General features: G+C 35.0%; 1 protein-coding gene across 8 annotated transcripts in view; it reads left to right on the top strand.

Annotated features, from left to right (window-relative positions):
* Positions 1–25,921, top strand: part of GTF2I (general transcription factor IIi) — a 117,171-nt gene that overhangs the window by 49,267 nt on the left and 41,983 nt on the right. For 3 of the 8 annotated variants that reach the window (XM_058568942.1, XM_058568939.1, XM_058568943.1), the window contains 6 exons: positions 2,749–2,808; positions 4,832–4,888; positions 7,448–7,510; positions 15,194–15,304; positions 16,896–16,961; positions 23,701–23,884. In XM_058568942.1, coding sequence (XP_058424925.1) covers positions 2,749–2,808; positions 4,832–4,888; positions 7,448–7,510; positions 15,194–15,304; positions 16,896–16,961; positions 23,701–23,884 — 541 coding nt within the window. The remainder of the gene's footprint in view (positions 1–2,748; positions 2,809–4,831; positions 4,889–7,447; positions 7,511–15,193; positions 15,305–16,895; positions 16,962–23,700; positions 23,885–25,921) is intronic. The other 5 variants (XM_058568941.1, XM_058568944.1, XM_058568946.1 and 2 more) reach the window with 5 other exon arrangements.

Genomic DNA, 25,921 nt, shown 5'->3' with positions numbered 1-25,921 from the left:
CCTTTCAGTTCTGTCAGTTGTACATCATGCTTTCTGAAGGTCTGTGGTTAGGTATGAGTTTTCTAGAAGCTCCTTCCCTGCGGCTCCTTTCCAGGCAACCCCCTTCCAGTGGTAACTCTTGTCCTGACTTGTGAAAACCTAGGTTAGTTTTGCCTGTTTTTGTATTTCATGTAAATAGAATCCTTCAGTCTTTACTTTTATTTCAGGCTTCTTTTGTAAAACATATAATTTGTGAGACATATTGTTGGGTGTACTTATAGATCATTTATTTGCAGTGCTCTATTGTATTTCTAAAATGCTTTTTAAAAATGAAATGTTTAAAACCTACAGATATATGTCTGCCCAGTTTTACTGAATCTTAATAGTTTGTCGTCTCCCTTCCCCCACATGATACAACATGTTAAATATGTAATTGACACCCTTCTTTGGGCTCTCCCGAATTCTCACTTTTTCTTTATTCCTCCTGAGTTAACTGTTTACTTGAAATTGAGGGTTCTCCTTCTTGATAATGATTTTATGCTTTCACTGCATATATATTCCCGCAGAAGTGTCTGTGTATGTATATCTGTGCACATACATTTATGTGTACGATTCTCTCAGTTTCTAAGCTCGAAACAAATGATACCATGCTGTATATGTTGTTGTGTGTGTGTTCTTGTGTGTCAGTCATTTAATATGTTTTCAAGATTTATCTATTTTGTCACATGTAGATTTAATTACTATCATTGTGGTAGTTAAATTGTGTGATTATACTGTAGTTAATTTATTCATTCTTCTACATAAGGATATTTATGTTTTCTTCAAAACTTTTTGGTATTCCAAAATAGGCTTGGACATGTCTCTGTGCACGTGCTGTCTTCCTCTAAGACAGTGGTGCTCAGATGTGAGCGTGGGAACGTTTGATTTTCACAATGACCAGTGGACACTACTAACATTTTGAGTTTGAGGGTGAAGTACGCTGCCTGTCTTACGATGAGTAAAATCCAAATGTTCTGTTAAAACATGTAGCTAAGATGAAACATCATAGATAATTTGAAAATATAGTGATCTCTGAAGGTATGCTGGGCAAATATTAACCAAAAGAAATCAAGTTTAGCAATATTAATTTGAAGCAAAAAAAGAAAAAAATAACAGGTATAAAGAGAAGATATACATAATGTATAGTAATAAGTCTCTGAGTTCATATAGCAGTCATTAATTTGTGTATACCTGACAGTGTAGCCTCAAAATAAAAGTAGAAATAAAGAATTACACACAAGTATGATAAATTTATAGATCTACAGTCATGTGGGAGATTTTAACAAATAATGAATACTTATAAATGATAAACACAGTATTTTAAGTCGACAGTTTATAAACATAAGCTAATTGATGTATATCCAGAACTCTGTACCCAGCAAATAAATGTTTATTTACAAAGCATGGATGTTTTACAAAAGTTGACTTTATACTTGTTCACAGATAGCCTCAAAAAATTTCCTGAACATAATGTAATTAGGTAAATTAGAAAATAATAAACAGGTTATTTAAAACAAATTCTATACAAGGGGAATCCTAAGAAATATACTGCATTTAAAAAAAAAATTAGAACAATATTGAGAATGTCACATAGGTGAACTTGTGAAAAAGCAGCTAAAACAGTATTTAGAAGTCAATTAATACCCTTAGCTATCATTTAATTAATTTTTTTCTGTATATTTTCACCCAGGACCACATGACTAGGAAGCAGTGAATCTGGCATTTGAATTCAGGTCTTGTTAATGCAGTATCTCGCTCTTAGTTTAGATTCCAAATATAAACAACTTTTGTATTTTCTATGAAATTGTTTTCTTCTGTGATGTGTCCTTTGCTTATAACGTGTCGTTTTGTGCCTCTTGGTGAAATTTCTCATGCATTATAGCAAAGCCTTTCAAAAGTCTTAGGATATTTTCCAAATTATATTCAGAGATAGTGAAGTGGTTTATATTCATAGTAATGCAAGAATATGTTTTATGTTAAGTAGCCATGGAAACCACAGTGTTTTATTCTTTTAAATCTTACTGTCATCCCTGAAAAGCTTGATATAATACATGCAAATGTGTTGTCAGAATCGATAGCATTTTGTGAAGGTTTAATTAACCCAAAATACTTTATATGTTAATAATTGGAGAGAACTATGTTGAGTTATTAAAAAATGCTTATGGATCTGCAGGAAAGGAATTCTGAATTAATAACTTAGTTTGTCATGTTTCTACTTCAATGGAGATTCAAGCTTATTGATAGTTTAATTATATGATTTTAGAGATTCTAAGAAAAGGAAAGGTATAACAATTTGATTCTGCATTTTTCTTCAGTATCACAAAAGATTAAGCAAATATTTGTCAAGGAAGGAACAAATACACCTTGTAAGATAAACCTGCACTTAGTCTGTGTGAAGTAGAAGTTGTAGTGTGCTGTTACGAACCTTTTACTGTTTTAAAAACCCCATCTCCACCGTTTTAGACGTATCATTCCCATTCAGTCTGTGTCTAGCCATTTTCACAATTTCCTTTGACTGTCTATATATGAAGGTATCTGAGTACACTTTTTCCATTCACTAAGACCATGGATTGACACCACTCATTTTGTTAGTCATTTTTTTTTAATTTTGCCTTTTCTGTTCATGAAAAGGCTCTATTATTCCATATCTCTCACCCAAATTTGTTTACTAAAGTGACCCAAAATATATTTTTGGGATTACTTTTGAAGTTTTATCTTTGTATTCCAAAGCAGGCCCTTCTGAAACTGATGATGTTGATGACAAACTCCCCCTTTCGAAGTCTTTGCAAGGTATAACTTTTTCACTTCCATTTTCCCACATACTGTTCTTATTTAATGTTTCTTTATATTGGACAGACTGTGTTTTAGTGTTTATATCTATGTAATTTTCTAAATGGAAAAGGAAAAAGAAATGTATTGGCCTTATTTTTTTTAAACATATAAATGAACTTCACAAGCAAAAATTTTTCAAAACCAATTTTCCCTTTTGTGAATCTAGTAATGAATCTCGAAATGGGTACATGACACACTTTCATATTTAAGGTAAAGTACACATTTATACCTTATATCAGAATAGTCAGAAGTAAGGTTTTTATTGTATAGTTAATAATGTAAATATTGATAAGGTCATATTGATACTTAGTTTTTTAGAAAGATTGTAAAATATCACTTGTCAATCCCTAAGTTTATTAATTGTATACCTTTTTGGGAATTTTTATCTAGTGTTCCCTAACTTGATGATCATAGGCTTTTGTGATGTCTTTTAACTTCTGTCTATTCTGGCTTTGAATGCGTAAGATTTATTTTCTTCAGCTTTACTTATAATATAAATGTAATTGCTTGTTTCAGATTTTAAAAGAACGAAAAGGACACATAGAATCGTTGTTTACACAGACTCTTGTAATATTATGAAAGGTGGAACAACCACCTTAACTATTGTTATTCTTTGCCCAACCTTTTCTTTTTATGTATTGACTTCTCCATTATCTCTTACTCCTTTGACCTCACGTCTTTGTTTTCTTTGACGTTAGAGTCAAAGAACCTAATGCTCCATAAATTCAAATGTTAAAGTTTAAAAAGGGAGGAAGAGACTGTGTGTTGAGAAAGTTTATTTGAAAAGTTAATTAAAGAGTAATTCGTGGCTGTAGATTTATAGATTTACCTGGTGTTTTGAGCTCAGGTGAGTTTTTATAATATGAAGTAAGTGGAAAAAAATCCCAAGGTATTGTGACATCATAAAGCTAGACATTGAAAACCAAAAATATTTGACCTTAGCATGGCATTTTAAATTCAAAGGTGCTAGACACTTAATTAACAGTTTTTTGAAACTGTAATCAGTGCTCTTTAAAAATCAAGATAAAATATATTTAAAACCTGTATCTAGGGGTTGTACCTTTAGTGGAGCTTCTGAATTTAGTTATCAGTGGATGACAACACAGATTCGATTTTGCTTCCCCTCCCCCATGTGGCTCATAGGTAACATATTTTATTTATACATGAAGGCAGTGATTTTCAATCTTTTCCGTGTTAGTAGCTGAGACATTTAAGGACAGAGGATGAATATTCTGGGGCAGTTTGGGCACTTAATCCTAAGTGGCTCTCTCATATTTTAGGTTATTTCTTTCCTATTTATGGGTAAACTTCTGATCTGGTAGGATGAGCCTGTTTTCCTTGTGACTGCCTAACCTGATACATTGCTTTATGTTCCAGTTTGTAGAAGCAGGCAGATTATATTACCTGAATTAAAATGCTTTTGAGACTAAAGGTAGTATCTTAAGTTTTAACTTATGAGTTTTCTTTAAGTACAACTTTGATTAAATAATGGGGATTGAGTTTCCATAGCTTCCACCGTAGTAAAAATGGAAAGCAGGAAACATTTCACAGCAAAACCTGAACTTGTTTATCTAGACTTAATCGAGTCTGTGAGCAAAGAAAGAATTTACTGATTTGTGTTTTTGTGTGTGCGTCATTGACAGATGAGCATGGTACTTTGAAACATAATCGTTCTCTTTCTCAAATTCCAACATCTATCAGTAATTGTGTAGTTACAGTGACTAATATTAAATCCCCAAACCTACTTAGGTTTACTCTATATGCTTACATTTTCAAATAATTTTTTGAGTTTTCATATAGAAGTGTTATGTGCTTTTCTGAATTAGATCACTTTGTTTGAATTAACTGCTAAGGAGTTAAAAGAATCAGTTTGTATATGTTGTGTTATATAAGTCTTAAATTGTGTGCATTGTTACCTAGTTTCTCTTCTTTCAATGTAAGTTTTTATTGGTTTATTATATATGGTTTATTTTCCTTTTAGGAAGCCGTCATTCTTCAGAGGGCAATGAAGGAACAGAAATGGAAGTACCAGCAGAAGGTTAGAAATAAAGGGATTTTTTTTGGGCTGACCCCATGGCTTAGTGGTTAAGTGTGCGTGCTCTGCTGCTGGCGCCCTGGGTTCGGATCCCAGGCACGCACCGTCGCACCGCTTCTCTGGCCATGCTGAGGCTGCGTCCCACATACAGCAACTAGAAGAGTATGCAGCTATGACATACAACTATCTACTGGGGCTTTGGGGGGAAAAAATAAATAAATAAAATTATTTAAAAAAGAAAAAGGATTTTTATTTTGCTGTATTTTATATGTTTGCTCTGTATTAAAGAGAATATTATCCTTAAAACATCTTATTTAGAAATTAAAAGATGATTGTTTTGGTATGCCTTCTTAGCCAACAGGTCTTTTTTTTTAGTCCTAAGATGTAATATACCTCTTTTACTGTACTGAATAATAAAGCATATGGGGATGAGAACTTAAGTGGTAAGTAAAACTCTTCATGATGCAAAATGCTGCCTTTTTTGCTGCCCTTTTTTTGCCCCTGGTCATCTTGTGTCATATTAAAAATCTTTTAAGAAAGTTTGGTTTCAGTATTTTAGAATTAAAATTATTGCTGGCTCTGTTCATATTTCATTTTAAAACATACTATTTAATGGTACCAGTTTTGTTATTCTTTCCTGGTAGATTTGTTTGCTTGTTGTTTTTTTAAGTTTTATTGAGGTCATAATAGTTTATAACGTTGTGAAATTTCAGTGTACATTATTTGTCAGTGGTACCAATTTTTAAAGTGGGATTAATATATTCTGCATAAGATTAATAAAAGAGAGATTTCCTCTCTTCTTTTTTTTTGGGAAGAAAGATCAGCCCTGAGCTAACATCCCTGCCAATCCTCCTATTTTTTTTCCCCTTTTTCCCCCCAAAGCCCCAGTAGATAGTTGTATGTCATAGTTGCACATCCCTCTAGTTGCTGTGTGTGGGACGCGGCCTCAGCATGACCGGACAAGTGGTGCATCGGTGCGCGCCCGGGATCTGAACCCGGGCCACCAGCAGCGGAGCGCACGCACTTAACTGCTAAGCCACGGGGCCGGCCCCCTCTGCTTATTTTTATACCCACAACTACCCCATGAACTACTTGGTCTGTTTATCAACCATCTTCCTTTAATTTTAGGATTGAGTGAACATTTAACTGTGGTACAGCTTTTTTAGTAACTGGACTCTGGAGTTAAACTGTTACTGTGCACAATGGCTTCCTATTTCTAAGTGGTTTATATAGTTCCAAAAGAATTTTTGTAGATTTCTCCCAAGGAAAATGACTGGTGTCGTGACTGAATCTTGTTTTAAAATTATTTTTTTTCTCATAAACTGGTCATGTTGTGTCTTATTTTTCTAGAATAAGAAGGGAGTCTATTCTGTAACTTTTTAGTCCTTATATTTGCTTTTTTACTTTATTATTTTTTTTAAATCATTAATTTGATCTTTTACTCTCTTTGAGTCGAGGGAGTTCTTAAAAGTCCCTGCAATGTTGGCTAATCTTTCCCAATTCAATTTTAGAATTAGGGTTTCTAACTGGAATACATTTCTTGCAGCAATATTGAGATGCTCATTTTAAAGAATGTTTTACATTTCTTTTTGAGATCTTTTTATAGAAGATTGTGTGGGTGAATTTTTTAATGTTTTATTGTGTGGAGGTAATGAGGTGTTTCCTCTGTAAGAAAATCCTGTTTTGCATAGGCACTACTTCCAACAATGAGATACCTGTATACAAGATACATGGTACCAGGGCTCATTAGGCAATATGAATTGCTTCACAGTTTGCAATTTTATTAGTAGATATTAGGCTTTGAAATACTTTATTTTTGAGGAGCTTTTTATTGTTATATTGCAGTGTTAATAGAGTTGAATTGAACCTGGGTTCTGGTCTTTATTCCTTTACTAACAAGTAAACATAATCTTTGGCAAATCAATTAATCTCTCAACCTTTGCAAATGAAAAGAGAGTTGACAAAGACTCTCTAGCTGAGCTTCTAGCACTAACATTCTGATGTACATTTGTTTTGTGTAGTAACACAAATATTAATAAAATATTTAATTTTTTTAAGTATATTGCATATAAAGTTAGGGGATTCAGTCCTGTATGCGTTTTTTGCAGTCATTGTCTTGATAATGAAGGTCCCCGTTGCAAAAAATTGATTGTGGTTTTATTTAACAATATAAACCACTCTGAGGATTTCTGGAAGGAGAGAAGAAATAGTAAAATAATAGAAAGCTTTTGTTTTTATCCTAGCATTTTTTAGTTACAGCAGGAAAAGAATTGTGACTTCATTATAATCATAGTTCTCTAAAAATACAAGATTTTTGAGTCTGTTGATGCAGGTAACTTGGTATTATCTAATAGTTTCCAGACTTTTTCTACGTTTTGTTTTCTCTTATCCCTATTTATAATTAAAAGAGTCAGATATTTTAATTGAATGAATATGAGATGGATTAAAATGCCAATAAAATTTTATCATAGGCTTCTTTTGGAATATCAAATCAGTAAAATGTTGGAACATATAGAAAGTGCTTTGTAATGAATGTCATTCTAGAATTTTATTTTTTTCAAGATTCTACTCAGCATGTCCCTTCAGAAACAAGTGAGGACCCTGAAGTTGAGGTGACTATTGAAGGTTAGTTATCAAAGCCTTGATTCCAAAAGTTTACTTCTGGTCATAAACATATTTGTCACATTCACATTGCTAAGTATGCATTTCATTCATTTTTAAAGGAAACCTGTGAAAAAAACTGAAGCATATATGTGTATGTGTGACCAAAGCAGCCCCCTTCACAGCAGCACACCCAGTGATTGGGGAGCTTTAGACGACAAAAGTAAGCCGTGAAAATGAGCAGTAGACCAAGCTATACTTTCTATCATTGGGAATAGAGAATAAAAAACAAAAGCTATGACCAGACTGGATGCACACAAAGCGGATGCTGTAACCTGTTAATGGGTTGTGATAGAAGAGATCTGATTGCTACTGGAAGCCCTGCTACTGTCTAAGTAAAGCAGAGGAGAAAGCGTTGAGAGTTTCGTCAGATTTTAACGCCAGTTTCCCCCTAAAATACTATTATTAGAGCTGACATATAATCTGTCTTTAAAAACTGTTTTGAAGCAGTAGCTACAAATATATTCTAAACTAATGTCTTGAGCTAAAGTTGCTTTAAACTTAGTTTTTTCTTCGAAGATAATGCATGAATGCAGGTGAGCCAGTTTGTCTGAATTATTTAAAAATTCAGCTAATTATTAACACTCATGTTTCATATTTAATTAAATGCATATTGAAAATTTTTTTCCTTTTAATGTCTCACAATATTCCTATAAATTTTTTCCCTCAAAGTAGTCCTTTCCTAAGGTAAAATATTGAAACAAGAAATTGCACTGTGTAGAGTTTTGTTTACCTCTGCCCTGCTCCAAAGTTCCTATACTCAAGGGTAGATGTCAGTTTATTGTATATACATCTAAAAATAATTTGGTCTATATATACACATGTATATATATTTAGTTTTGCAAAAATACATAGATATTTTCAGCATACCAACATTATAACGAACATTTAAAATACGTACGTATCACATTTCCCGTAGATTTCTTTTTTTCCCCATAACCACACATCTTTGTACTTCATTATTATTATTTTTTTTAACTGCTGCATAACCTTTCTTGGTTTGGTATCTCTCTCTCTCTCTTTTTCTTTTTTAATAACCTGTCTCCTACTGGTGTCCAGCTGGTGGTTATTTGTAGTGTTCGGCTACTTCAAACTACTCAAAATGTTTGTCTTCATTGCTTCTAAAATTAAGTTGATTAAATTCTCCACCTAATATGAGAAGTTTTGTCATACTTCATGTGTTAATATCACAATTAATTTAATATGCATATTTCTTTTGTCATGAATATAATTTTACTAACCTAAAAGCAGTTTTGAATTGTTTATAGTCTAGCATTAAATAACTGAATTTAATTGCTTTTTAGTTGGAAACCTCATTAACTGTCAGAGAAGAAAATCCTAAGAGTGTATAAATATTATAAACATTCAGAAGTTTCTTCTTTCTACAGAGATAAGAAAAATAGATGATTATTAAAATTATTAGGATAGAAGTTTTATATAGGACTAATAACCAAATCAATGTATCAAATCTTAAAGCAGATAAAGGCTGTATTAAAATTGTTTAGAAAGTAAATACTTGCTTTTATAGCATATGACCTGTAGAGAGATGTTAAGATAATTATGAAATAAATGGCTCATAAACCTAAACATGTTAGTCTTTTCAATTTTACCTCTCTGGAGGGAACGATAAATCCCGTTTCTTTTAAACTAAGACCTAGTGCCGGAAGCTTGATTTATCATCCAAATTTGTCAACCAGTAGTAGAATTTTGCTATATAGGCTTCTTCTTTATGTTCAGAAGACCTGTGAAATACCAGGTCTCTGTAAAGTAATTACCTCATAGGGTAGCGTTTCCCATGGCTTATGTGTTCACGAGCAAACTGTATATCAACCTTAATTAAATTGCTAGTTACTTTTTACTCATACATTAAGGAAGGTAAAATGTAAATCTGTGATTAACAGGGAAGGTCAAATGAGAATTTACGTGCATGTCTGTTTGATAAGTATATTATATTTTTTTCTGGAAAGATAATTGCAAAGTGGTAAAAGTTAGTTACGTGTCTATAGTTAGAAAATTAAGTTTTGGTATTTTTCTTAGAAAAAATACACGGGCATTAAAATAGTGATTTGTGTGTGTGTGTGTGTGTGTAAGTGATCTGAAAAAGATCCCTAATGTAATATGTTTAGTGAAAAAAAATCCCTGCCTTTTCTGAACAAGGCAAGTTTAAAAGGAAAAGTATGTCTAGAGAATGATGTTAGTTTGTGTAGGAAAATTCTTGTGCTTGGAAGAAAATAAGATAATCCTGCTTCCCTGGGCCTGACTTACTGTCTCCTGTTGTATCTTTCTGCATTTCCCAAATAGTTTATAGAAAAGAAAAAAAAGGAACTTTGTCATCAAGTACGTTTGTCAGATTTTCCACAGTACCATAACGTCAGTATCTTTATTTGAAATTGTGTGGAGTTAGGAAGGCGCTAATTGGCATTGCTGCAGACGTGTTATCTCTGCAGGATAGTGTTCCTTACCCATTGCCTTCCTTACCTTTTGCCGGCAGGGTGCTCTGAGGTGTGTGCTTCCATTTGAGGTGATCCATTTGTGTTTGAAGTCAGAGAAACACGTTTGTAACTTGGGTGACTTAGGTTTGGGAAATAGCCCTTGGAATAATATGACTGTGGATGCCTTAACTTCATAAACATCGTGATTGCGCTTTTGGATAAAATTAGACTGCTGTCAGGTCTTTGATATGTGATATGTGCAGAGAAAATCTTAACTTAGAGTTGTTTGAGGTCTAGCTGTCATGGGTGTGCTAATAACGGAAAGCTTTTTGCCTTAACAGAGGTCTTATCATTTTAGGGCATTATTTCCCAAACCTGAGCCATTCCCAAATGTCATTCTGCCGTAGCCTAACTGCCTGTTCATTACTTAAGTTTTTTCTTTAAATTGATTCATTTAAAAATTAATTTTGTTGTCTTAAGTAAGACTGTCTTTGAAATTTTTAATTTTCTTTCTTTCTCATATACATTGAAATACAGACATAACTTTTTGGACACAGGAATGCAGTTGTACATGTAGTGCACATCTGGTACATGGACTATAGTTAGGATCGTGCTGTTCTAGAGCTTCAGTAGTTTGGTTGCCTGTCATCCTCTGGTGGTATCAGTTTTTGTGAAATCCATGCCTAGGGCCTTGGTATCTATTTGGCTGCTACACTTGATTAAAGACTGCACTGTTCAAATGTTCATTTAGTCATTCTGCATACCAGACCCCTTGTGTGTGCTGGGACTGTATTAGGTGCTAACAATTTAGGAGTGAACAAGATAAGATAGGCAATTCCATTAGAGGTTTTTGAACAGAGGAGCCGTAGGTTCAGTTCTTCACTTTGAAGAAACAAGGCTGAGGAGGGCAGACCATAGTGGAAGCAGACTATTGCAGTTATCCAGGGCCGAGAGCAAGGCGCTTTAGAACAGGGTGGTGGCAGTGGAGATGAGAAGTGGTTGAATTCTGGGGATATTCTGAACATAGAGCCAGTAGGCTTTACTGTTTGTCGTTGTTTGGTTATTGTGCTTATCTTACCATTGTTATTGGAGAGTTCATAAAATCTGTGTAATTGGATAGGTTAGCATTTGAAAATGTTTTTAATTTTATAGCTGCTAGAGAGTCACTTAATGAACATCAATTATTGTAAAAATGAGCTTTAGAAGATTTATGACCTGGATCCTTGGGTGAAAAATGCCATCCATTTAATTTGAAATGTTTAAGGTAATTAATGGCTCTAACTCTGAGTAATTTCAAAAGAGATACAGTGCCTGATTTGTTTTGATTTTTTTTTTTTGTTTTCCTTTGAATAGGTGTCAGATTTTATGATCAAACATTACCATTTATGTTGAAAAAAAGTGTCAGAATTTGTTTTCATGTTCTATTAATGCATTCACAAATGAGAATGCAGAAATAAATTTTAGCTCTGAAGTTTGTCTTATCTATAGACATGTTTGTAAATATCTTGCAAAAAAGAAAACAAGGTTTTTTCCTAAATACAAATTTTGAGTTAGGGACTGTTGCTGCCTGTTTTTGAGGTGTGGGGGTGCTTGTGTTAGTACTGGTAGCGTAACTATTGTGTGTTCCTGAACACCAGCTTTTGCGTATGAAAATATTTTGAAATTCATTTTATAAGCTTTAAGTTTTGATGATGTAAACATTTCTATTTTGGGCTTGAATTTGAAGCATCGTGAAATATGTATCTTTTTACACAAAAGTGGTTGTTATTACAATGTTGAAACACCATGATAATTAGAAAACAATGCTCCCTGCTGGACCCCAATGGACCCTGCTGGATAAATAGAAAACAATTGGAGGTGAGCTCCTGGAGCTTTATTGGATATTTTCTGCGATGGAGAAATAAATAACTTTGATCCTTTGTGAAAAGGATTTTGAGGTCAAGAGTAACATTTTCTCATACTTCCTCAAAAACGTTTTCTCATACTTTCTCAAAACCAATAGTTTTTTGCTGCAGAGGGGCAACAAAAATGGAAGGTGTGTTATAAGTTCATACTCCATATGATTTAATTCCATGTTTTGTATTTACTTAAGACACCTAAAGATTAGTTAATATGTGAAATGGGTTAGTCTTTTAATAGAATGTGTGGTGTGATATTTTATTATTACAAATAATTAAATTTCATCTATATTTGTTCACATTTAATAGATTGAACTTCGTTATTTCACTGGAGAGAAATGTGATACCACTTTTTAATATTTGACAATCTTTGTTAAATCGTTTCTTTTAAACTACTCCTAGATTTACCTTTTTTCTTTTTGCTGTTTATGATTGATGAGGTTACTTTCATAAAAAACATTTATACTATTCTTTTTGTTCGAAAATAAGTTAAACTGATTGAAGGAGTGAGGTCTTGACATTAAAGAAAAGCTCTGTCAGCCTTTCCCCTTGGCCTCAATTTCAGACAGTTTAGATTGTAATTGAGATGAATACGATAAATTTCTGCGATTCTTCATTACCATCCTACAGCTACATTTGCATTTTCATTTTATAATCTTTCAGTTTTTATGTAATTCAGTTAATGATCAGTTTAAATGATGATATGTAGAAATATTTAGGCTACATTAGTTAGCCTATAGGGAAAATACTTTTGTTTTAAATGTCATTGCTTAATGTTTGTAATGAAATATTAAGCATCTAAAATACTTTTGATAATATTCATAGGTGAAATGAGTATATTTCATTTCACCCTTTGAGAACTAGCATAAAAATACTTTTAGGCTTCAAAAAATATGTTTGGAAGTTGGAAAAGAGGGTTTTTTCCCCCAGTGTGTTTTCAGAATTAAAAGCCAGACATGTCAATGATATGTAATATGTTTTCCAAAATGTATCTACTTAGCTTTGAATCTAATTACTTAATAATCTCTTTTGACCATTTTTAATCCTGGTAGTAATTTAATAATTATAAGTTCAGATGACATAGTCAAGTTTCATTTTACTAGTAGTTTGTCATTTTTAAATTTTCTCCCATAGATTTTTTTTTTTCTGGATTTGAACATGGGTTTCTACAGTGGCATTCAACACATGAAAGTTTTTATAGTGTCATAAGTTGTTTGTATGATAATGTTTTCCTGATATAGCATCTTCTACAGTAGCATTTTTGTGTTTCCCAGCACATAAATGAGTCCTAGTATGACTTTATCAGGTATTGGTGACATTGGTACCTTTTTCTTGTATTGGTTAGAATAATCATGATAATAATAATCATAGATAATCACCTAAATGATTTCAGTACCCCAGAATATCTGTTGGCATTATAGGTAGAACCCAGAGTCAGGGAAGCAGGGCAACAGTGTCTGATTGTGTTCTCTGATGCTGTGATAGGAATGAGATACTCTGGTCCTCCCTCTGCGGGGCCGTGTTCCCAGACCCCCAGTGGATGCCTGAAACTACGAATAGTGCCTAACCCTTTATAGACTATATGTTTTTGCCTAAATTACATACCTATGATAAAGTTTAATTTGTAAATTAGACACAGTAAGAGATTAACAACTAGTGGTAAAATAGAACAATTATAACAATAGACTGTAATAAGTACATTTTAGCAATCTCAGCATACAGTTTTTTTCTTTCCTTATTAAGTCGAGAACTTCCACCTTTTCACTTAAAGGAAGCACTTTGTGGCTTCTCTTTGGTGTATCCGAATTGCCAGCATCAGTACTCATGTGCTTTGGGGCCATCATTAAGTAAAAGAAGGGTGACTTGAACACAAGCACCACAGTACCTTGACAGTTGATCTGATAACTGAGAGGGCTACTAAGTGACTAACGGATGGGGAACGTATATAGCGTGGATATGCTGGACAAAGGGATGAGTCACGTCCAGAGCAGGACAGTTTGCAATTTATGGTTATGAATTGTTTATTTCTGGAATTTTCCATTTAATATTTTCAAGATTGACCACAGGTAAGCAAAACCGTGGATAAGGGAGAACTACCGCAGAAGTATTTTAGACTTCAGTCAGGTTTCCCTTGATTAGCATGTGAAGTATATAGAAGTTATCCATTGCTGTCCCAGGCAACATTGCATATTAGGCTGAATCTGGATTTCTTCTTATCTGTTTGAGAATTAACCTGTTAGTTTTGTGGAGAGTTATACCTATAATCTAATCTCAGCTGTGCTGTCTAGTGATGTGACATGGTTAAGTCACATAACATTCTCTGAGCTTGTTTCTTTAGCAATAAAACGAGAATGAAAATTATACTGATCTAAAAGGGTAACTTATGTATTTGAAAGGTTATCTTTTTATTGTTGCTGTGATCTTTAACATAGTAATTATTTTCTTCTGTATCTCATATTTGTTTTTAAGTATAGATTTCTTAAAATGGTATTTTCAGTAACTTAATGGATGGTATTTGAGCAGAAATCTTAGTAGTGTCCCACTTGACATTTCCAGGGACTAGAAGGTAACACTGATTGCTTTTCTTATTTGATCCAAATGCCTTTAATCTTAGCATTAGATATACTGAAATATCACAGCAGAGTTGAGTTGCAGACATATCCAAGAAGAAATTAGCACGAACTCTTACTATAAATGTCTTGAGTAGTCTGTATTCTGTGTGTAAATATCTGATTGCTCATTTCTTCATAGGTTTTGTATTGACTGAATCAACATTGTCTGTTTCATAAATAATGTAGCCCTATTTCTTTAATGCTATAAGATCTGTGTTTAAGAGTGTTTGACATACAGTTATCCAACCTCCCTTGTTTATGTATGCTTGAGTTTTGTATGAGCTCAAATATTTATTTTTCCATTCAAGCTGTTTTTCCCCCTTATATATGTTTGTATAGTTGTAAGTAGCTGTCTCCATTAAAACGTTTTTCTTGAAAGAATTAAAATGGGCTATAATTCTAGGCAGGTGAGAGGGGTTATGAGAGGAGAAGGGAAAATTTGTAATGACAATTCAAATGAAGCAAACTAAAAAAATGAAGCAAGAAAAAAGAAAATGAGGACTAGTCACTTGGCACATCCCAAAAGGACAGGAAAACTGCACATGTAACTGGGAAAAATATGCTGAAAATGACAGTACAGAAATAATGACTGATACACCAAACAGATTTAAAGCCTCCACATCTTTTGGATGTTGAGAATTGAACAGGCGGTGGCTGTAACTCGCATAGACTGTTCCTCCAGTGATGACGGTTTTCTTTTTCAAGATGATGATTATTCTCCACCTACCAAGAGGCCAAAGAGCAGTGAGCCGCCTCAGCCGCCAGCCACGGAGCCTGCCAGTGCTGGGAAACGGAAAGTGAGGGAGTTCAACTTTGGTGAGTTCCCCATTAAACACAGGCCTGTTGTCTTTATTTGCTTCTGAACTCTTTGTGTTACTGATAGCATTTATAGCGCTCTTTGGTGCAATGCTTTAAACTGTATTACTGCCGTATGATCTGAGGAAAACCATGGGCAGTTTGAAGTGCCCTTACAGACATTGTGTAAGCATAGTTTGGGTTTACCAAAGCATAAGCCATTGTATCGTCTGACGTTAACTGCAGTTAGTAGACTTTACATCTGTGTTAATGACACAGTAATTATTTTCCTTAGCTTTGTTTTGTTTTTGAGGAATACTGGCCCTGAGCTCACATCTGTTGCCAATCTTCCTCTTTTTCTTTCTTTCTTTTTTTCCTTTTTTCTCCCCAAAACCCCAGTACGTAGTTGTATATCCTAGTTGTAGGTCCTTCTAGTTCTTATAGTGTGGGATGCCGCCTCAGCATGGCTTGATGAGCAGTGAGTAGGTCCGTGCCCAGGATCTGCACCAGCAAACCCTGGGCCGCTGAAGCAGAGTGCGCGAATTTAACCACTGTGCCACCGGGCCGGCCCCTTTTCTTAGCTTTAAAACCTTTTTTGTTTAAGAAATATTTCACATCTTGATTTTTCTTGCTCTGTGTGACTGCCAGCAGCAAATGTACCCAAAACCCAATGGATGATGTATCTGTTTGAAGGGACTAAATAAATATTAGTGGCCAATTGTGTTTGTGATCCATATATTGAATAGATAGAACATTTAGCTTATATACATTTTTTAAATGCATTTTAGTATTTTAACTTTTTATAGTCACAATTACTGGATATAAATTGAATTTATACATACAATAAGTTTACATATATTTATATTTTTTAGCGCTCTATTCTAAGTTGCAAAAGACTTTCTATATAAAGTCTCATTTCCACATAACTTAGACATGTTTTGGAAGGTTTCCTGAATAACCTTGGAGATCTCCCTCTTTTTTGCCTCCATTCTGTAGTGTGTAAATGGAGTGGTCTTTTCTGCCTTTCAGAAATTATTAGGCTGACAAGAGGTACTCAGTGTGAAGTGTTTCAGAAATAACCTTTTAAACATCCCCTATAATCTCTGATTGAACCAATTCTTTTTTTTTTTTTTTTTTGTGAGGAAGATCAGCCCTGAGCTAGCATCCATGCTAATCCTCCTCTTTTTGCTGAGGAAGACCGGCTCTAAGCTAACATCTATTGCCAATCCTCCTACTTTTTTTCCCCAAAGCCCCAGTAGATAGTTGTATGTCATAGTTGCACATCCTTCTAGTTGCTGTATGTGGGACGCGGCCTCAGCATGGGAAGCGGTGCATCGGTGCACGCCTGGGATCCGAACACTGGGCTACCAGCAGCGGAGTGCGCACACTCAACCACTAAGCCACAGGGCTGGCCCCGAACCAGTTCTAAGAACCACGAAAAAGGAAGAAGTTCTTAGGAAAACAGTCAAATTATATAGATGGAGATGAATTATTAAAAATCAGGATGTACTGCGTAGAACATAAGTCCTTAGATGTCGGGTCATTTTAAGAACATATTAGTGCTCCCAAACAGGGATTTATTATTGAGATTTAACTTTCTCTCAATATTCAGAGAAATGGAATGCTCGAATTACTGATCTACGTAAACAAGTTGAAGAATTGTTTGAAAGAAAATATGGTAAGTCTAAATTCAGAAATTCTTGTAATATTTTGTTCATAAGCTTTTTAACAATGGAGTTACTTACTGTTCATCTAATGTGAGGAAGTCCAGTTCTGCTGGTGACTTGGGCCTTACTTCTGTATCTGTCCCTCAAAGGGTCGTGGATAGGGTCTGTCCAAATATTAGAAACGTTGTTTCTAGATTACTACAAAGCTTAGAAAAAGATTTCTTTCTTTAATTATCAATTAGCTTTTCTTTTAAACTTACAGCATGCATATTTGGGAGTTTATTTATGTATTTGTTGCAAAGTCCTGGATCTTGGAGATTTAATTGAAGATTATTTTCTTAATAGTCTTTCTTAATTTGCTGTGTTAAATCAAGTATTCATCTAGATGCCCTTATTTTCTCTACTCTGATCTTAATCTGTAACTGAGTTTAAGCTAAATCTCAAATTCTATTTCCCTTTTGTTTTGCTATTCTATGCTATAGCCACCATTATATAGTGATCAAAGAAACAAGCAGTTTGTTATTATCTGATGGTATTTATCAAATGCTCATCTAAAAATAGCAACAGTCATTTAAAATTATCATCTGTTGTGCTATTTTTTATTTGGAGGATTCGTTCTTTTATAATTCACTGTCAAGCTGTAAAAGTGTATAATACAATGAATTTTAACTTGAAAATCTAATTTTATAGTGCTATCCTGCATCATTGAATTTCCGTAAGTGAAATTTTTAAATGATAAACCATATTGGCATTTTTTACTTTAATAAACTTGAAATGAACATTTCTCTCTTTATCGTGGATGATAACCTACCCCTCAATGAAGATATTTAATAATGAATTCAATAACTTTTCCTTAATATTTTCAGTTATTTCCTCTTAGTATTTTTTCCAATTTTTACTAGTCCAAGCTTTTTGCCTGTGCTTTTAATTGGTCCATTTCCAAGCAAAAATTGATAACATATCCTACATGGAGGCACTGTAACATGGTGATGAGATTACAGGCTTTGGGGAGAGCATGCCTGGCCGGGTCTCTCAGTCCTCTCTGAGCCCTGGCGTCCTGTTTTAAAATGGTCACAAGAGCTGCTAGAGGATTTGATGAGACAGATGAGATGGTGTGGGGCAAGTGCTCACCGGAAGGCCTGCACATAAATACATGCTATAAAATGCTGTTTATAGTTTTGTTATTATATATTTAATTTAGTACTATTTTGAGTACTCTTTCTCATAAAGAGGAGCAAAAGATTATGTTTTTGCCTTTGTTGTGATGGTGATTTAGTTGATTACTTTGCATATAAGGAAATAATGTTTACTAACCATTGTGAAATTATAATAACAATATTCACATTTTATAATTTCAAAACAACCTTAATGGTAATTGCCTTAGGGGGAATATATTTTATTTTTATTGCGGTAACATTGGTTTATAACATTGTATAAATTTCTGGTGTACATCATTATACTTCTATTTCTGCATAGATTACATCATGTTCACCACCCAAATACTAATTACAATCCATCACCACACACATGTGCCTAATCCTCCCTTTCGCTCTCCTCCTTCCCCGCTTCCCCTCTGGTAACCAGCAATCTAATCTCTGTCTCTATGTGGTTGTGGTTGTTATTATCTACTACTTAATGAGTGAGATCATACGGTATTTGACCTTCTCCCTCTGACTTATTTCACTTAGCATAACACCCTCAAAGTCCATCCATGTTGTCACAAATGGCTGGGTTTCATCATTTCTTATGGCTGAGTAGTATTCCATTGTGTATTGACCACATCTTTTTATCCATTCGTCCCTTGATGGGCCCTTAGGTTGCTGTTGTGAATAACGCTGCAATGAACACAGGGGTGCATGTATCTATGCATATATGTTTTCACGTTCTTTGGCTAAATACCCAGTAGTGGAATAGCTGGATCGTATGGTAGTTCTAGCCTTAATTTTTTGAGGAATCTCCATACTGTTTTCCATAGTGGCTGCACCAGTTTGCACTCCCACCAGCAGTGTGTGAGAGTTCCCTTCTCTCCACATCCTCTCCAACACTTGTTGTTTCCTGTCTTGTTAATTACAGCCATTCTGACAGGAGTGAGGTGATAACTCATTGTAGTTTTGATTTGCATTTTCCTGATAGTTAACAATGTTGAACATCTTTTCATGTGCCTGTTGGCCATCTGTATATCTTCTTTGGAGAAATGTCTGTTCAGGTCTCTTGCCCATTTTTTAATTGGATTGTTAGTTTTTTTGTTGTTGAGATTTATGAGTTCTTTATATATTTTGAAGATTAACCCCTTATCAGATATATGGTTTGCAAATATCTTCTCCCAATTGTTAGGTTGTCTTTTAGTTGTGTTGATGGTTTCCTTTGCTGTGCAGAAGATTTTTAGTTTGGTGTAGTCCCATTTGTTTATTTTTTCTGTTGTTTCCCTTCCCGATCAGACATGGTACCTGAAAATATGTTGCTAAGACTGATGTCAAAGAGTGTACTTCTATGTTTTCTTCTAGATATTTCATGATTTCAGGTCTTACATTCAAGTCTTTAATCCATTTGGTGTTAATTTTTGTGTATGGTGTAAGATAATGGTCTACTTTCATTCTTTTGCATGTGGCTGTCCAGTTTTCCCAACACCGTTTGTTAAAGAGACATTCCTTTCTCCATTTTATGTTCTTGGCTCCTTTGTCGAAGATTGGCTGTCCATAGATGTGTGGGTATCTTCCTGGGCTGTTGATTGTATTCCATTGATCTGTGTGTCTGGTTTGGTGCCAATACCATGCTGTTTTGGTTACTATAGCTGTGTAGTATATTTTGAAATCAGGAAGTGTGATACCTCCAGCTTTGTTCTTTTTTCTCAAGATTCCTTTCGCTATTCAGGGTCTTTTGTTGTTCCATGTAAATTTTAGGATTCTTTGTTCTGTTTCTATGAAAAATGTTCTTGGAACTTTGATAGGGATTGCACTGAATCTATAGATTGCTTTAGGAAGTATGGACATCTTAACTATGTTAATTCTTCCAATCCAAGAGCATGGAATATCTTTCCATTTCTTTGTGTCTTCTTTTATTTATTTATTTATTTAGTTAGTTAGTTAGTGAGGAAGATCAGCTCTGAGCTAACATCCATGCTAATCCTCCTCTTTTTGCTGAGAAAGACTGGCTCTGAGCTAACATCTATTGCCAATCTTCCTCCTTTTTTTTTCCCCCCAAAGCCCCAGTAGATAGTTGTATGTCATAGTTGCACATCTTTCTAGTTGCTGTATGTGGGACACGGCCTCAGCATGGCCGGAGAAGTGGTGCGTCAGTGTGCGCCCGGGATCCAAACCCGGGCCGCCAGTAGCGGAGTGCATGCACTTAACTGCTAAGCCACAGGGCCGGCCCTCCTCTTTCATTCTGATTTTACTTATTTGCGCCTTCTCTCTTTTTTTCTTGGTGAGTCTAGCTAAAGGTTTGTCAGTTTTGTTTATCTTTTCAAAGAACCAGCTCTTGGTTTCATTAATTTTTATTATTGTTTTTTTTTTTTTTAGTCTCTATTTCATTTATTTCTGCTCTGATTTTTATTATTTCCCTCCTTCTACTGATTTGGGGCTTTGTTTATTCTTTTTCCAGTCCCTTTAGATGTACTGTTCAATTGTTTATTTGAGATTTTTCTTGTTGGTTGCGATAGGCCTGCATTGCTATCACCTTCCCTCTTAGAACCGCTTTTGCTGTGTCCCATAAATTCTGGCATGTCGTATTTTCGTTTGTCTCCAGGTATTTTTTTGATTTCTTCTTTGATTTCTTTGTTCACCCAGTCGTTGTTCAGTAGCATTTTGTTTAATCTCCACATATTTGTGGCTTTTCTGATTTCCCTCCTATAGTCGATTTCTGGTTTCATATCATTGTTGTCAAAAAGGTGCTTGGTATTATTTCAGTCTTTTTGAATTTATTGAGACTTGTCTTGTGGCCTAATATATGATCAATCCTGGAGAATGTTTCATGTGCATTTGAAAAGAATGTGTCGTCTTCAGTTTTTGGATGGAATGTTCTGTATATATCTACTAGTTCCATCTGTTCTAGTGTGTCATTTAAGGCCAGCGTTTCCTCATTGATCTTTTGTTTGGATGATCTATCCCTTGGTGTAAGTGGAGTGTTGAAGTCCCCTACTATGATTGTGTTACTGTCTTATTTCTCCTTTTATGTCTGTTAATAATTGCTTTATATATTTAGGTGCTCCTATGTTGGGTGCATAGATATTTACAAGTGTTATATCCTCTTGTTGGATTGTTCCCTTGATCATTATGTAGTGCCCTTCTTTGTCTCGTGTTACAGTTTTTGTTTTAAAGTCTATTTTGTCTGATATGAGTATTGCTACCCCAGGTTTCTTTTCATTGCCATTTGTGTGGAGTATCTTTTTCCATCCCTTCACTTTCAGTTTATGTCTTTAGGTCTGAAGTGTTTCTCTTGTATGCAGCAGATATATGGGTCTTGTGTTTTTATCCAATCAGCCACCCTATGCCTTTTAATTGGAGCATTTAGTCCATTGACATTAAAGTAGCTATTGGTAAGTATGTACTTACTGCCATTTTTTTGCTTTTTTCCTGGGTGTTTTTGTAGTTCTTCTCTGTTCCTTTCTTCTTTTCTTGCTCTCTTCCCTTGTGGTTTGATGGCTTTCTTTAGTATTATGTTTGGGTTCCTTTCTTTTAGTTTTTTGTTTATTTATTATAGGTTTCTGGTTTATGATTACCATGAGGTTCATATATTAACCTTTGGATTGCTTCTCGGCATCCGTGAAGTGTTGTGGCCTGTGAAGGTGGCATTTTTTCTCTCCGGAAGGGAATTTCTGCCTCTTCCACCTCAGGACTGTCGTTTGTTGCAGGGGTTCCTCTTATCCAGTTTTTAATTCTCTCTCAGGGGTAATTTTTCCAAGAGTAGTTGTAAGTCTGCTGTGTCCGTGGGAGGAGGTGAATTCAGAGTCCGCCTACGCTGCCATTTTGACTTCTCTTCTCTTGATGTTAAATTTAAATCTAACTCAATATTAATGTGTATTATGGTACACTTGAAACTTTAGTACAAATATGAATATTTAGCAAATAGACTTTTAGGTAAAATACCCTCAGTTAAAGTGGATCTGTTCTGATGGACGATTCTTGAAGCAGGAGGGGACGAGGGGAGCCCAAGTAGTCATTTGTGCTTTGAGACCTTTTCGGCAGTTTCAGTAGCACCTCTTCTGTTCTTGCAGCTCAGTAGAAGGCATTTTAGGTAACTGCACTATGTTAATTAAATGACGTACAGACTTTTGAGAGAGTAGTGGTATGTGTCTGCTATGCAGTCGTAGAAATTTGGCATTGCTTTACTTAGTATCAAAAGGTTTAACTTTGAAATTATAAATACTAACTATAAAAGTGCCTGTGTTGTAGATGAACTTAACTCATTTTTTGTGTGTGTATGTGAGGAAAACTAGCCCTGAGCTAAGGTCTGTTGCCAATCCTCCTCTTTTTGCTGAGGAAGACGCCCTGGGCTAACATCCATGCCCATCTTCCTCTACTTTATATGGGATGCCGCCACAGCATGGCCTGACAAGCGGTGTGTCGGTCCACGCCCAGGATCCCAACCCGTGAAACCCAGGCTGCTGAAGCTGAGCACGTGCACTTAACCACTACGCCACTGGGCCAGCCCCAACTGATGCTTTTTAAAACCTTTTCATTATGAAAATTTCCAGACAAAAAAATAAGGAATACAAAGACCTTTTCTAAGTATCCACCACCCAAGCTCAACAACCTTTAACATTTTATAGTATTTTCTTTCTTGTCCTCTCCTGTCCCATCTCTCTCTCTCTCTTTTTTTTTTTTTGCTGAGTCAGATTTGCCCTAAGCTAATATCTGTTACCAACCTTCCTCTTTTTTTTGTATGTGAGCTGCTGCCACAGTATGTCCACTGATGAGTGGTGTAGGTCCGCATCTGGGAGCTAAACCTAGGCCGCTGAAGCAGAGCGCCGAGCTTAACCACGTGGCCACTGGGGCTGGCCCTGTCCCATATCTGTTTGTTGCAAGACTGTTTTAAAACTCTGATGTCCCAGACATCATGTCATTTCACTTCTCAGAAGTTGGTATTTCAAAATGGGGAGCTGGGTGAGCGGAAGACATTGTCTTAATCTCAGTTCCATTATCTTGCTAAAAGCATTATATTTAATACCCAGTGATATTGAAATGTCCCCTATTGTTTAGAAAAACTGACCCTTTGTAGTTTAATAAAATCATTACAGTCTGCTCATTATATTTGATTCTTAAGACTCCCCATGTTTTCAACTTTTTGTAGCTGTTGCATTATTTTACTCGAGCAAAGAAATCTAAGCAGAATTTTCACAGTTCAGAAAAATCTTCAGTTATTTTATTAAAAAATTCTTTTTACGCTAATGTTTACTTTTTCAAAATGCTGCTTCTCTTCCATTATATACTGTGTGTATTAGCTGATACTAACTGTTTTCTTTTGGATTCATATGTGGTTCAGATTTCAAGAGAAAGTCTGGCTGTGTCTACATTACCTCAAAATAATACATTTTTTCATTACAGATTTGGTGAAATGGAATACTGGCATCTTTGGTGTGTTTTTGTTGTTGTTCTTTTTTGCTATTTTTCTTCTGATTCAATTATAGTAAACCGAAGTAAAGTTATAAAAGTTTACAGAGCAATACATATTCAATTATTATTATTATTTTCTAAAAATTGTGCTTAATTCTGGTCATTTAATGATTTTTCTTTTCTCTTTTTATCCTTCAAGCTCAAGCTATAAAAGCCAAAGGTCCCGTGACGATCCCATACCCTCTTTTCCAGTCACATGTTGAAGATCTTTATGTAGAAGGACTTCCAGAAGGAATTCCTTTTAGAAGGCCATCTACTTATGGAATTCCTCGCCTTGAGAGGATATTACTTGCAAAGGAAAGGATTCGTTTTGTGATTAAGAAGTAAGACTCTTGGACTCTTGTCTTTGTTCTTGATTAGTGCATCTTTTTATATTGACAGATATTCATTAACCACTAGGGCTATATTTAAATTGAGTTATTATATATTGTTTAGTTTCCACTTTTTAATGTGTCTTTCTACAAGATTTTATCAGTCATGCCAGAGCTGGCTTTTGGAACATGAACACTTGTCCATACCTGATGGAGGTATAGCTGTCATTTTCTTTTCCAATTTTCTGCTAAGTTTGCTAAAGAAAATAGTATAGTATCAATGTCTTGTCTTTAGGTCTGAACTTTTTAAAGCATATATGGAAATATATGTAAATTATAAGAAGTAAAAATAAATGCCACAATAGAAGTAAGAGTGGAAAGAAAAACCAAGATAGCAGAGTGCTGTAAATTTCTTAGTGTTGATGTAAATGATGTAGCAAGGAGCTTTTTAAAAAATTCAGTGCAGCAATTGAGATTGGAAGTGTCAATGCTTCCATTTTAAAATGGCATCACATCACACATTTTCATGTTTTCTACTAACTAAGATTCTGTTAAGATTACAATAAAAGGTTAAAAAACTAAGAGGGTGGGCCTGGCCTAGTGGTTAAGTAGTTAAGTTCCTTGCATTCTGCTTTGGCGGCCCGGGGTTCACAGGTTTGGATCCTGGGCTCGGACCTACACGCCTCTCATCAAGCCATGCTGTGGCGGAGTCCCACATACAAAAAATAAAGGAAGATTGGCATGGATGTTAGCTCAGGGCTGATCTGCCTCACCAAAAAAAAAAAAAAAAAACCTAAGAGGGCATTTATCAACAGATCTCAGCAAATATAGATATATGGAGACTTTCTATTACACCTGTGAAACAAGTACTAGATGTATTTGTAAAGGGAACAGAGAATAGTTGTCTAGATAATTATAAAAAATATACTTGCTAGATTAAAATTTTCAAGGAAAGGGCTAGAAAATTGTTAATCTTGTAATATGTAAAGAAGATTATACTATGAGATACGTGAGAAAGGATATTGAATCCTTATCTGGTGATCTTTGACTTAAAGTGAAAAGAGAAGGAAAATATCAAAAATGAGTAACAGTTATTTTCCTAGTCTGAAAAAAGTGTGGAGCAGGATAAAGGAGAGGAAAACAAAGATATATACCTAGTCACACTTTATAAAGTTTCAGTGCCTTTAGGATAAGGGAAAAAATTATGAAGTTCCAGAGAATAAGACCAGGTCATCCATAAAGCATGAAAATCACACTGATGATAAACTTGCTTTGAGCAGTAATGGATGTTGTAACACTCTTAAGCAGTTCTTTTCCAAGTTCGAAGTGCCAATGGTTTGAACCTCAGATTCTGTAGCCAGTCAGATGTGCCAAATATGTATGAAAGCAGATGGAGGCTTTCTGTCGTGGAGGAGGTGGGGTAGTGGTTAGGATGTTTCCAGCAGTGACAAACCCTTGTTCACATTGGCTTAACGCAGTAGGATGCTTATCTCACCTAGTGAGGTGGTCAGAGAGGAGGATGAGAACGGTAGTAGTTGGGGCTCCTCTGCTGCTCTTTTCCAGATTCTTCCTTCCTCATGCTGATAGTTTCCTTAGATTAGTGGTGAGCTGGGTGGAATGGTTCTAGGCCTCACAGCGACACCCACATCTGTGGAGGAGAGGGTAGCTACCCGTGTTTCTCTGAGAGCAAGGAAGCCTTGGAATATGGTCTTCCTTCTCTCTGGTTAGAATTATGTCAAGTGCTGATTCCTTAACCGGGCACAGGCATGGGAAAGACAGTGCTATGATGTAAAGTTTAGACCAAGCAGTACTCGACCCCCAGGGAGTGGAGATGGGTTCATTGCTTCTGAAATACACGGCTTTCATTTTAAGTCCTCCTATTGTAAATGAGTTTTTTTCCAGTCATGGGCATATTATAACCTATTTTTTTAAAGTTTTCTCATATATATTTGAGCTGTAAACAGTAAAGTGAATAACAGTATTAGAATAATAGTCATATCATTTGCAAAAGTATTCAGCTTCATTACTCTGGTAATGCTCTGGTGCTGT

The sequence above is a fragment of the Diceros bicornis genome, chromosome 26 (assembly GCF_020826845.1).
Source record: "Diceros bicornis minor isolate mBicDic1 chromosome 26, mDicBic1.mat.cur, whole genome shotgun sequence".
Taxonomy (NCBI): domain Eukaryota; kingdom Metazoa; phylum Chordata; class Mammalia; order Perissodactyla; family Rhinocerotidae; genus Diceros; species Diceros bicornis.
The sequence above is the reverse complement of the archived record's forward strand: the minus strand, read 5'-3'. Positions and strand labels throughout refer to the sequence as shown.